We start from the raw sequence: 11,776 nt of genomic DNA, 5'->3' as shown, positions 1-11,776 counted from the left end.
AGTGGCATTGCTCTTATTCATGCGAAAAAAACACCCACAAGGGACATGTACTCCCCACGACATCTCACTCGCACAAACTCAAACGTAGGGTCGCGTTTTCCCTCATGCTCCCCACCCACCACCAGCCCCTGATTTTTGTTGTGTTTTTTTTTTCCGCAGGCGTACAGGATGCCCTACACGGTTCAACTCAGCTCCTCCTGCTCAGATGCCCTTATGAAAGCAAGCCCCTTGAAGTGGTAAAAACCATAGGCCAACTTAGCCAGCAGCAGCGCCGCCGCCGTGGCCCCGATAACTCGATAGCCCACCAACATTGATGGCGTGCTTGAGGAAGCTTGGGAGAGTAGCAGATACGCTGGCCCTTCAACAGGTAAATACCCGTGCCTCCATCCAACGATGCTGCTCTCATGCAGAAACGCTCTACGCGACGTCGTCGCGTCGTTGACACTTTGCACAATACGCCTGCAAAGCGACACAGCGTCGCTGCCGGTGCCCATGAGTGCTAAAACGCAGGTATCGAAGACATCGGAGGTTTTAATACCCGTCGACACGGGAAGGCCAAATTGGCGCCGAAACTCCGCCAAGAACGCCTCCGTGCCATTACGAGGTCACGGAGCGCGTCTCCCCTCCGCAACTGCAATTCGCATCCAAGCGTACGGGGATGCATCGGAAGAATCCCCCGCAGCCTCCGCGGGTCTAACGGGCGAGGTGTTCGTCAGCAGGCATGCGAGAGCGGCAAGCAACACACACCAGTTAAAAAGCAGCATGAACACCCCTTCCGGGGAGGAGGAGGAGGGAGCAGGAGAATACAACGCTTGGAAATTTCGGTTGAAGCAAAACCCCACAGCAAAGCGGTGGGAAAGAGGAAAAAACAAACAAACAAACAAGGCAGCAACAACACAAACATCGGAAGGAAGCCGAAAGTCAACTCACTTCCACCGCCCCGTCCTTCGTCGTCCATGCACAACAAGCACACATGCACAGGCGCAAAACAACCGCAAAACAAAAATATGCAAAGGCGGGAAAGAGTTGTTCTTGCAACAGTGGTGTTCAGTAAATAAACACGCTTCAAGAATATATACATATATATATTTCGAGACGCAAAAATGGAACGGCTTACTAAAAATCTTGCTTCGAGGAAGCTGTGTCTTCCTCCGCCTCTCTGTCGAACAACAACCGTGTGATGCGCGTTACACCAGCTGACAATACCCCAGTGAAGATCAGTCCTAACGAAATGACGTTAAATACCATCGCTGGGTCAGGAACAGGGATAGTGGTGCCTGCAACATTGCTACAACGAAGCCAGTAATAGCAGAAGCATGAGGACCCGCTCTCACTTCGAGAAGGGTTGCGGGAAAGCGAGTCCATGAGGCGTTCTAGCGAAGTCTGGTGATCAATTCGCATAGAGGCGAACGAAGCACACCGCGAAGCCGTGCAACGCCCTGTCCAATTCGCATTATAACTACGCGTGGAGGCGGTGTCGGTGAGGCCTTCTGGTCCTGCTGCTTCAACGCGTCGACCAACACGAATGACGGGTTGTGGGAGAAGTCGATTGCTGTTCGCGTCATGGGGCATGTCCTTCAGAGCAGCCCAGCCAAACCTGAACGGAAACTCACATACGACAAGGCCGTGGGGCGTTGTATTGTTTGCACCTCCATTTTGGTGCCGCAAATGAGCCTTTGTAAGTACCGTTTTCACCAACACAAAAAGAACATTGGCATCGCCGTCAAAAAATGCATTCTCTAACCTCGACAAGGCGTCCGGGCCGGAGTACATTTCATGGAGAGATGGACGAAAAACATGAAGAGGGAAAATAAGTAGCGAATCTAAGGTGTCCCCCACATTCAATCCATGCCAGCGCTCACTTGCTTGCCCACCACCCGCATTTGCCGTGGTGGTAGTTGTTGTTATCGGCGGATGTATAACCAGTCGATACGTCCCCCGGTCGTGTCCCACCTTGGAGATGTAGTAGTGAGCTGTGGGTGTCGGCTCAGACGCAGTACTTCGCCGCTCCCTCGCGAAGGCCTCGCCGCCTCCAGGCGCATCCGTAGCATGAAGGGAGGCGGACACGGACTCTACAGCGCCCCGAAGTGTCGCACTCACGTGAGGTCCCACAAAGAACGTGAGACGCTCAGCATAGCTAGGAAGAGACTCTCTCCAGTGGCGCGCAAGGGCGTCAAAATCCCTTTTTCGAGCAACAAATGCCATCCTAACAAGGAGTTGAATCTCCGTCTCCTCAGCCGTGTTTTCCACTGGCGTTGCTGACTGCGATACGCCAAAGTGAAAGTGATGAAAACAAGAGGAGAAAAAGTCTTGCACTGTGACCAACCCCGCCCGAAAGATCCCTTCTGGAATGTGCTCCTCCCTACCTTTGCCGCTGCGTCCCCCGCTAAGAATGGTGGCGACGTGCTGTGTACACATCGTGTCATGCTGAGCAAGATGGTACGAGCACCAATGGCGACTCCCCAAACCTGCAGCGGCACCGCTACCACCGGGGACGGAGTGAAGCACACCAACAGGGCGCACGTGCCGCGGTGTCTCCTTCGACCAACTTAAGGGTGACGACAAAAGAGAGGAAACAAACTGCGCCAGCCACTGATGATGACGTTGGGCCAAAATATCGTGGCTTAAAGACGCGTTGCCGTCATTGTCGCCCCTGGCCTCCTGCTCAGTCCACCCACAGGCGGAAAGCCCTGAAAAGTAGCACACTGCATGTTGTGAGAGGTCGTAAATGAGTTTTCTTGTACTTTCGCTGACGGAGGAATTAGCATCGACGAGTGTCACGCTCCAGTCGGGGCGCCACGACCCTCCACAACCCGACCACTCCAGCGATTCAAATCGACGGCGGCGCAGGACGTACACCCAAAAAGGGTCCAAATCCTCATTAAAAGTCAGGTGTTCATCGTTATCTTCAGCCGAGCCACGCGGCAACCAGAGAGCCGTTGTTTCCGTCACCGACACCAGGGTCGGCTGCTCACCCACGTCGTCAAGGCCCTCCGTAAGTGGCTGGATGTGAATAAGGTATTTTTTCTCCGTCCGCGGCACGGTGGGGGCACGGGCTTCGCCCACCGCTGGGCCCAGCAGCAGCCCAAGCAAGACGCAGAAAACAACAAGGAAACGGAATGGCATGAGGGGTTAGGGCGCGACACCGCCTATTTTTTTGTTTGTTTTCTCTCTCTCTCCTTATTCTTCTTTTCGAGTAATTTTGCAAGGAAACTGGAAGATGTATGAGAGACAATCTGCCTTTCGCTCCTAAAGCAGGGGAAAAAGAGAGTGAGGGCAATCACATAGGGGAGGGGAGGGGAGAAGAAGGACAGGAAATATATATATATGTATATATGCAGGGAGGGTACACATATGCTCGTGCGTTCCTCACGCTGCACCTTGGCGAACGCACAGCCCACCTTGCCGCAGCACCGGGGGGCTCAGTACCTCGCAAAGAGAAAATTCAAAAGCCAGCAATTAGCCTCTTCGACGCGTTGTTGGCTTGCAGTGACGGCAGTCGGGCTTTGTTTGAGCGGTACCATCTTCAGGAGGTCCGGGACAAATGAAGTTGATTTCCCGCCCAGCAGCCGCACGCGCAGAGGCAGAAGGGCCACTCCTTAACAATAAAACAAGAACAACAACGACAAGCGGCCCTTCAACAACAACAACAAAATTTGCAGAGTTTATGGCCGCTGCGGCACGTGGCAAAATGCGGCCACATGGAAAACTCATTAGGCAGATGGGGGGAAGAGAAAAAAAAAACAATCCTCCGCCTATTTTCCCCCTTCAGCGTCCATACATCACGCATGGGCGCGTTATGGAGAGAGTGAGAGGGGGCGAGAAAAGGAACGCAAGTAAAATAAGGAGGGAGAGATAATTATACATACATATATATATATATATATATACTTCACAACTTCTTTTTTTATTCGTGGTATGCCTGGTAATTCCCGCTCAATTCTAAGGAGAGTAGGACAAACGAATAGAGCACTCACAACAAACCCACGCAAACACACATAAAATAAAAAAACACACACACCGTCTGAGAAGTAACGCAAAAAATACAACAATACATTACAGAAGGCTGTTTGGTGATTTCATGTCATCATCAATCCATTACGACTCCTGCTTCCACTCTCAGTTTATTGCTACTATTAGCTCCTCCTTTTGTTCCGGCGTCGCACCGTGCACGACAATATTGTCTGCACTGAGCGTTGTCGCACCTCCCTCCGGCGTCTCGGACACACGCGTCATTGCCTTGGGACCTTTTACGGTACCCCTCCTATCCAATCTTGATGCCAGCACAGTGTCATTCTTTAGTGTACAAGGGACAAGCATCATGCAGGCCGTCATGTGAAAGAAGAAGGTAACAATAAAGGCTGCACCATAACCCAGTCGATCTGCAATGTAACCACCCACGAGAGCCGTACCGGACCACGATGCAGATTGAACAGACTCTAGCGCGTTCCACATGCCTCGACGCTCCTCGGAGACAAAGTCCATTATGAGAGCCCTACTCAAAGCGGTAGTGGAATTCATGACGGCCATTCGCAACACATACGCAATGCACATGAGCCACTTCGGTCCCGCGCTGGTCTGTCTTGCAAGAGCCATATAAAGCAAAATAAGCGACCCCAATAGCTTTGGTAAAATAAGTGCCCGTGTTCTTCCAATCGTACTCCCCAAGTGGGAATTGACGATAGCAAGCACGGATATCAACACTGCAATCGTGAGACCAAGCGCAGACAACCCGACTGGCGAAACAAAATAAATATTCATCATGAAGAGCGCAAAGTACTGCGTTGTCATGCCACTTCCCAGGGTAACCACTAGATCGGCCAAGACAACCACGTATGGGTACTTTTCCACAGGAATTACAAAAAACCGCTTACAACCCCGCCTCTCCTTTGCTGCCTCCAAGCCGCACCCGGGCGCACACGCCGAAGGAAACTGCGGCTCTGAACTTTCGTCCCTGACCTCTAAGCTTGAGGAGATAGGAGAAACAACGGTTTCGCTCGTGGCGTAAACGACAATTTCCTCGTCAATGTGCGTGGAACGGGCCTCCTCCTGCTTGCACTGCACTGAGACGTCCACTTCCTCGGCCTCGACGGCGTTAGCACCATTGGAGGAGAGGTCAAGGTGGCTTGGGAGCGGTTTAAAGTAAAGCAGAAACACTTGCAACGAAGAAAGATGCACCAAAATCCCAGTGGTAATAACCCACTGCAGGACTTCAACGCGCCACGTGTTTCCAAAGAGGGCAAAAAGAATGAGGGAAAGGACAAGTCCTCCCACAGGCCCTGAGGCCTCAAAGCTGAATTTCACGCCGTACACCCGGTCTCGCTCACCCTGTTTGATGCACTGCGCAAAGACAGACTCCACTGAGGTTACGCTCAAACCCAGGTATACGCCATAGAGTATCTGTGCCACTATCAACATGTAGAGGTTGCCACTCCATACAGAAATGACATTAAAAAGTAGTGAAAAAACACCAAAACGCACTGCAAAAATCAATGTACGTGATGGACCAATCACTTTATCAGCCAAGTGGCCACCCAATATGGCAAAAAACATTTGCGTCATTCCATTCAGAGCCGACATGAGTCCAACGTAAAGATTGCTGTTTCCGAAGACTTTATATATAAGTGGCGTCCAAGCATTGTTCATCCATATTGAGCTTGCGAGGCTGTTCATAAAGACATAGAAGATAATAAGCCCCCATGGGCTACCCAAATGTTCCCGCAATTCGCTTAATGATACTCTAATCATTATGTTTATTTCTTTTTTTGTTCCCTACTCGTGCCTGTACGGTTTTTCTTCCTCCTTCCTTTGAGTGTACAAACCGTCTAACGAAAATCAAAAGCAAAAAAAAAACTCCTGCTCTATTTAATCACTTCCGAAAAAAGACGCTGACAGTGAAGTCGGCAATATCAATACAGCACTGAGGCGAAAGTGGGTTATGCTCCTAATACTTCGGCTTGTATTTTCTCCCTCCCTCCGCTAGTCCTTTCTTTGTGTCCCTACACTTGCACTTCAAGGCCTCCCAAAGCAAGGTAGCTGCGCTTTCGAGTCAGCAAAGCACAAACGCATAACGAGAGAGAAGGAGAGAGAGGAGAAAAAAAAAGAGAGAGATGGGAAGAGAAGTTTCGAAGGAGTGTCAGCAGCAAGAAGGCGATGGTCCACGAAGAAGGGAAGCCGGAGCCATGCACACGCAGAAACAACCGCAACAACACAACGACATGAGGCACACCGTAGTGAAAAGAGGGGGTACGACTCAAGCGTGTGGTGTATAAAAAAGGCACCCAAGACGATCGGAGAGACACTCTTCCTCTTTGTGCACGCCTGCACACTGCGTGTGAGAAACAAATGGAGAGTACAAGAATCGAAGGCAGAATAGACATGCACACGCCGTGACAAGCTCTGGTGGTAACAGCAACAACAACAACAACAATAAAAAAGGAGGGGGCAAAAAAAAAAGCGACAACTTTGATAGCTGGCTTCGTGTGCCTCCGTAGAGAGGAAAGAAAGGTATCTAATACGAGGGCCACAGAGATAGAGGCGTGCCTCGTTTGTTCCACGCGGAGAGGCAGAAGAATAAAAAGAACAGTGTATGCATCAATTGATCCCGCTGCGGAAACAGCAAACAACCTCCATCACCACCTCTCATCTCGTGTTTGTTGTTGTTGTTCTTTTCCTTCATTCTACATTGACGGCATCAGAACAGAACCAGTCTTACTGAAAAACTCGGTCACTATACGCCAGGCTACGTATGACTTTTTGCACAACAATTTGACCGCCAGCAGTTCCTCCTCTCCTGCTGGAGAGCTAAAATGCCACTGAAGGATGTGATCTGCTCCCAGATAATTTGCCTTCAGGTTAAACGCGGCACCTTTAATCACCCCGGGTCTCACCATGCGTTTCTCGACGGCAGGATGACCATCGCCGCCGTCAATCGCTGCAATAAGATTTGCTAATGGCAAATAGCGCCGCACTGTGGAACTCCGCGCATTCGTGTACCAACACAACACCGGCCCAGCCTCCGCCCCGTACACTTTGGGATCAAGAAACTTGATCATAAAGAAACGTTCGTGCGGAGCGTCATGGAGAACAAATTTCAGCATGGGAGTTCCGCGTCTCACGCAGTTCTCAAATGCAATAACGACTTCTGGGGGAATCGCTGGCGAACAAACTCCACGACGAAGTGCCACATCCTTTACGAGCGCAAGAAGAAGTGAACTGGGCGAAGGCTGCGAAAAAGGCTGGGATGGGGTGGAGAAGGAGGTGACATCAGGGCGAGAATGGCCTTGAGTATCAAACGTTGACTTGCGGAGTTGATCCTCGTCGCTGGGCGGCATGACCCAACGGCATCTGGGTCCGCGATTTCTCCCACCACAAACGGCTCTGTCTGCGAGATACGTCCTAGCTGCCAAGGAAACGTGCCTGTACGAAGACGGAAGACGCTCATCGTCGCTCAAGACATCTCCTCTGCATCTCCTTGGCTGCCTTTCAGGGAGTGACGTGGGGATATATAAGCCCCCACCACGGGGAAAACTTCGGTAAGGGAAGTGGCGGCGGAGTTCATAGGTGGAATCTCCCCTTCTCTCCGTGACTTTGAATGAGTAGTAATGTTCATCCGTGTTGGCCGCAGCTCGGTTCCCGTCGTTCAGTAAACGGTCACGCTGCCGCGACATTTCGCGGAAGCGCTGGGAAAGATAATCGACGCTTGGTGATCTACTCATTGACGATTGAGGGGGGCTACGCCACACACGCTAATCTTGATCGGGTATGACACATGGCAAAGCAAAACAAAAAAGAAGGGTTTAGAGAAAAAAAAAATCGATCATAGTTAAACAAACTAGAAAAGCGATAACGAATAAATATTACAACTGTCAGGCTCCAGAGTCACTACTCATGGCTAGGAGAGGAGACTTATCAAGAAATTCCGCCAGGAGCTAATTAAAAATCTTCCAGAAAAATGCTCGGAGTATTCCTTCTTTTTTTTCGGTTTGTTGTTTTTCTTCCTCCCTCCGCCTTCACTGTGGAGCTCGTTACTCTTAAATTGATTACAATGACGGTCCAGCAGTTTCTTTCGTTCGTTGCGCTACTCAATTCCGCTTCCGCTCAGCTTCCGGAAGGGCGCGCACGATGTGCATCACCGTATTCTTAAAACGTGCCACACCTTTAGTCTTCTTAAGGCAGCGGTCAGCCTGTTCAGGGGTTTCAAATGTAATAAAGGCAAACCCTCTGTAGTTCTTCGTTTCCTTATCTGTGGGAAGAAACAGCTTCTCAATTCTGTAGTCGTTGGTGTGGAAGATGTTGTAAAGCTCGTCCACGGTAATGTCATCCGAGATGTTTGTGATGCGCAGACGCCGATCCGTGTCTTCGCTGCGCTGTGCCGACGTCTTTTCTCCCCTGGCGGCAGCCCACGTGCGCTCCTTCGGCTGATCCGTCTGCGCGTCCTCCAACATCGCAGCCTTCTCCTGTTCCTCTTTGATTTTCGCGAAGCGGGCCAGGCGGGGGTCGGTGACGTCCATCTTCATACGCTCCAACTCGTTCATAAGGCGCACTACTTCGTCACGCGCCACGCGTTCAAATGGGTCGATTTCGCCCAACTCTAATACAATAGGAGGATCCCGTGAGACGAGTTCGTGGTTATCGTCGCTGCTCTTACCAAAGGGTTTCCACCTGGCGCGGACATCTACGACTGTGACGGGGCGGTCCACATGGTAGGTCCGGACCTTCTTCACAATTTCGTACCGCTTGTTCTCGCTGTCGGTGATGGTCTCAACAACAAGCTTGGCGTTTTCCCACGCCAGCTTCTCGTTGTCGGCCGCGCGGACGTCGGCCCCGTCTTCAAAGGGGAACGAAGTTTCGTCGGCAAACCCGCCCTCGAGCGAGGGGTCAAAATCATCCGCCCATGCCGCCATTTGCAGACAGAATATGCGCACGCACAAACAGAGAGAGAGAGAGAGAGATAAGAAGAAAAGAGGGAGTTGGTCTCGCTCTTTCTCTCCCTCTTCTTTTTTTTTTATATTGTTGTTGCTGGTCTTTTTTTTTGGAAAAAGCTTTCTTCCTTGCGACAGGGAGGGGAAAAAACGTGTATGCAGAGAAAGCGGGAAATAAGACAGTGAGGCCCACGCCGCGCCACCTACCACGGAAATGGTGAAGGGAAGCAAATACAACTGCGAGGAAACAAACTGCGGTCAGCCTACCAACAGGCTTTGGCAGGTGAGCAACAAAGCAAGGCAAAAACTACATGCCACCCCAACTTCCCCCCGCAGTGGCAAGAACACAAACACGCACATGTCTCTCCATCCACGTACAACGTTTCTTTTTTTTTTCTTTTTTTTCTCTCTCTCGTTTTTGCGTGTATGTGTTCTTTTCTATCCTTGCTTGATACTTTCTTCTCAAAAGCACCAGCGTGGTTTCTCCTGCTCTAACTCTCTCCTCCGTCTCTCGTAGACAGACGAACGCCCCTCTTTCTGCCTCCCAGGCCCTTGGAAGTCATACCGCGAGGAACTGGGAGGCAGCGCACTTCCGCCCTCTTGACTCAACGGGGGGTCTGAAGTTTGCTCCTCGTCGTCACGGCCCCAAGCCCCTTCCTCATCGGTGTCAGACCGCGACTTCTTCTCCGCCTCGCTCTCTTCGTACTTGTACAGCCAGGAGATGTCACGACCAGTTGGCCGAGGAGCGAGCGGAGCGTGGTTTGCGTCAGGTGATTGCCGCTGTGGCGGAAGCCAAGGCATATCCGAGCGTCGGCCATAGAATGCCTTTACCTTCTCTGGGGCGTCCAGTTGAGAGGCTCCACGTGCCAGCTCGCCTCGTCTGCCCAACGAGTCTCGGCGCAGACGTGCCCTTGGGCCGAGTCCCGCCTTGGAAGCCGCCGCAGCAGGAGTCGTCTGAGCAAGAATGGGGCCTTCCTCCTCATCATCCGGCGGAGCCGAATCCGAGTAATGAGAAGGAACAAGAAGAGAAGAGTGACCGCGGTCCGAGCGGTAGAGTGTATACTCATCTTCTCCAGGATGCAGAGGTGGTGGTCTTCGTCGACCTTTACGTTGCATTTTGTCCCTACAAGGGGATTGGGTTGAGGCACTTTCCTTCGCAGACGCATGGCTCCAGAAGCTTTGACTAAGGCGCTCGACTTCCAAAGCCAATTTCTTATACTCCCGACTTAGCTCCTTGAGGTTAGTCTGCTGTTTGTTTGAATTCTTGTGTAACACCTTTTCCTTCTCCTTTTGTTGGTGTTGATGTTGCTGCTGCTGAGAGGCGAGCAGAGACCCATAGTACTGTGCGTAGTACATCATCCATGCGTAGTAAGTGCGGTACCACTCCATCTGTTGGCACCTTGACACCTGACTCCAGTCCGCCCCTTGTAGCGGTGCCCCTGAGGAGGCACCTTGCGACACATGTTGGAATGAAGGGGCGGCTGTTGGAGTAGTCGCTGGTGGCGCAGTACGACAACGGCTAGTACTAGTGAGATTTGCATCCATGTTGTTGTTCTTGTTGGTGGTGGTGTTGGAGACTGTCGCGGCCTTCGTAGGAATGGGCGGAGCTGGAGGAACTCCCATGGGCCGCCCAGGGTCATGCAAACGAGACGCAGGCAAGCAGCTTGTGGCAGAGGCGCCGGTCAGAGGAGAACGCACTTCCACGCGCGACTCATCACGCCTCTGTGAGCCCTCATGCTCCAGGACCTCCTCAACTTCTCGGAGCAAATCGATAACTTCTGTGGAATTGGGCTCACTCTTCTCCTGTGCCAGCCAATCCAGACGGTGCAGGACACTCTCCTCCGGCAATCGTGCCGGAGATTTCGTCGCCGAGTACGTCTCCCACCGCCCAGGCGAAGGACGCATGTCGGGTGGAGAGTCAAAACTCCCACGCGGCGGCGGGGATTGCGTTTGGGCCGCTGCCTTTGCCCGCGAGCTGTCATCGCCAAGGCGTGGAAGCCCCGAATGCTCGAGCTTCTTCGCATACTCCGCCCAGTAGTCGGGAGCCGGCTCGCGGAGCCCGCCACGAGGCTCATCCAAGCCCCACGCAGCGTAGTTCTCGTCCGCCCCACCGCCGGTGAGCCGCGCCATGCGGTCGTGGTACTTGTCTTGGAAGGCCAGCTGCTCCTCGGCACGACGCGAGTGGCCGTCAAGAAAAAGGGGCCCGTGTCGCATGGGTGGTGCAACCGCCCCCACGCCCCGCATTCTCCCGCGTGCTTCAGGAAAAAAAAAAGAGGGAGCGGTGGGGAGGGAGAGAGAGCAGGAAGTAGAGCGGAGGCGCGTGTGGGAGAAAAGGGAAGCGGCAAGACACACACACACAGTAGCCAGGAGGGCACCGCCAAAGCAACTCAACCAACCAAGCGATGCGCCCTGCGTATTCTCGACGCCGCCAACAGAGAGTGAGAGAGAGAGAGATAGAGATTAAGGGAACGCGCGCGCAAGAAGAGAGCAATCGACTCAAAGCAACGCACTTTGCCCTACATCATTTCTTTTATTGCCTTGCAACGTCAAAGGTGGAGAGGGACGCACACCCACAAACACGTACGGGCAGGCGGACGTCAGTGCAGAAGGAGGCAATCACTATTCGCCACAAGAAACCAAAACAACAACAACAAAAGGAAGACTGACCCCCCCCCCACCTCTCTTCAGAGTCCGGCAGGAAATGGCAAAAAAACAACAACAACAACAACAATAAATAATAACGCACGTTTGCCACACTTATTCAATATGGACAAATAGATACATGTATGGCTTTCCTTTTCTTTGTTTTATTCTTGGGGGTTCACATGCGAGGCGGTGCACGGGTCTACTCC

General features: G+C 52.1%; 6 protein-coding genes across 6 annotated transcripts, besides 12 other annotated features; all 6 read right to left on the bottom strand.

The window, feature by feature from the left end:
- Window positions 1-182: 182 nt before the first annotated feature.
- Tco025E_07090 (uncharacterized protein) lies at window positions 183-494 on the bottom strand (the record flags this gene model as incomplete). The annotated part of the gene is made up of 1 exon (XM_029373957.1): window positions 183-494. One exon carries the CDS (start codon window positions 492-494, stop codon window positions 183-185), a length of 312 nt encoding a protein of 103 aa, XP_029225922.1.
- A 285-nt stretch (window positions 495-779) lies between these two features.
- Window positions 780-802: a microsatellite.
- Window positions 803-863: 61 nt separating this feature from the next.
- Window positions 864-903: a microsatellite.
- Window positions 904-1,116: 213 nt separating this feature from the next.
- On the bottom strand, window positions 1,117-3,126 carry Tco025E_07089 (putative glycosylphosphatidylinositol (GPI) anchor; the record flags this gene model as incomplete). The annotated part of the gene is made up of 1 exon (XM_029373956.1): window positions 1,117-3,126. One exon carries the CDS (start codon window positions 3,124-3,126, stop codon window positions 1,117-1,119), a length of 2,010 nt encoding a protein of 669 aa, XP_029225921.1.
- A 191-nt stretch (window positions 3,127-3,317) lies between these two features.
- Window positions 3,318-3,337: a microsatellite.
- Window positions 3,338-3,601: 264 nt separating this feature from the next.
- Window positions 3,602-3,653: a microsatellite.
- Window positions 3,654-3,855: 202 nt separating this feature from the next.
- Window positions 3,856-3,890: a microsatellite.
- An 80-nt stretch (window positions 3,891-3,970) lies between these two features.
- Window positions 3,971-4,021: a microsatellite.
- Window positions 4,022-4,119: 98 nt separating this feature from the next.
- Window positions 4,120-5,748, bottom strand: Tco025E_07088 (cystatin-like cysteine protease inhibitor domain-containing protein; the record flags this gene model as incomplete). The annotated part of the gene is made up of 1 exon (XM_029373955.1): window positions 4,120-5,748. The coding sequence occupies one exon, from the start codon at window positions 5,746-5,748 to the stop codon at window positions 4,120-4,122; it is 1,629 nt and encodes a 542-aa protein (XP_029225920.1).
- Window positions 5,749-6,072: 324 nt separating this feature from the next.
- Window positions 6,073-6,121: a microsatellite.
- A 286-nt stretch (window positions 6,122-6,407) lies between these two features.
- Window positions 6,408-6,436: a microsatellite.
- Window positions 6,437-6,680: 244 nt separating this feature from the next.
- Tco025E_07087 (uncharacterized protein) lies at window positions 6,681-7,334 on the bottom strand (the record flags this gene model as incomplete). The annotated part of the gene is made up of 1 exon (XM_029373954.1): window positions 6,681-7,334. One exon carries the CDS (start codon window positions 7,332-7,334, stop codon window positions 6,681-6,683), a length of 654 nt encoding a protein of 217 aa, XP_029225919.1.
- Window positions 7,335-8,084: 750 nt separating this feature from the next.
- Window positions 8,085-8,906, bottom strand: Tco025E_07086 (RNA-binding protein; the record flags this gene model as incomplete). Its single annotated transcript, XM_029373953.1, has 1 exon — window positions 8,085-8,906. The coding sequence occupies one exon, from the start codon at window positions 8,904-8,906 to the stop codon at window positions 8,085-8,087; it is 822 nt and encodes a 273-aa protein (XP_029225918.1).
- Window positions 8,907-8,935: 29 nt separating this feature from the next.
- Window positions 8,936-8,972: a microsatellite.
- A 334-nt stretch (window positions 8,973-9,306) lies between these two features.
- Window positions 9,307-9,329: a microsatellite.
- Window positions 9,330-9,386: 57 nt separating this feature from the next.
- Tco025E_07085 (uncharacterized protein) lies at window positions 9,387-11,168 on the bottom strand (the record flags this gene model as incomplete). The annotated part of the gene is made up of 1 exon (XM_029373952.1): window positions 9,387-11,168. The coding sequence occupies one exon, from the start codon at window positions 11,166-11,168 to the stop codon at window positions 9,387-9,389; it is 1,782 nt and encodes a 593-aa protein (XP_029225917.1).
- Window positions 11,169-11,357: 189 nt separating this feature from the next.
- Window positions 11,358-11,384: a microsatellite.
- A 245-nt stretch (window positions 11,385-11,629) lies between these two features.
- Window positions 11,630-11,658: a microsatellite.
- Window positions 11,659-11,776: the final 118 nt, after the last annotated feature.

This window comes from Trypanosoma conorhini, assembly GCF_003719485.1.
Source record: "Trypanosoma conorhini strain 025E chromosome Unknown Tco_14.4_contig_00521, whole genome shotgun sequence".
Classification (NCBI taxonomy): domain Eukaryota; phylum Euglenozoa; class Kinetoplastea; order Trypanosomatida; family Trypanosomatidae; genus Trypanosoma; species Trypanosoma conorhini.
Note: the sequence above shows the minus strand (reverse complement) of the source record. Positions and strands in the feature narration are given on the sequence as shown.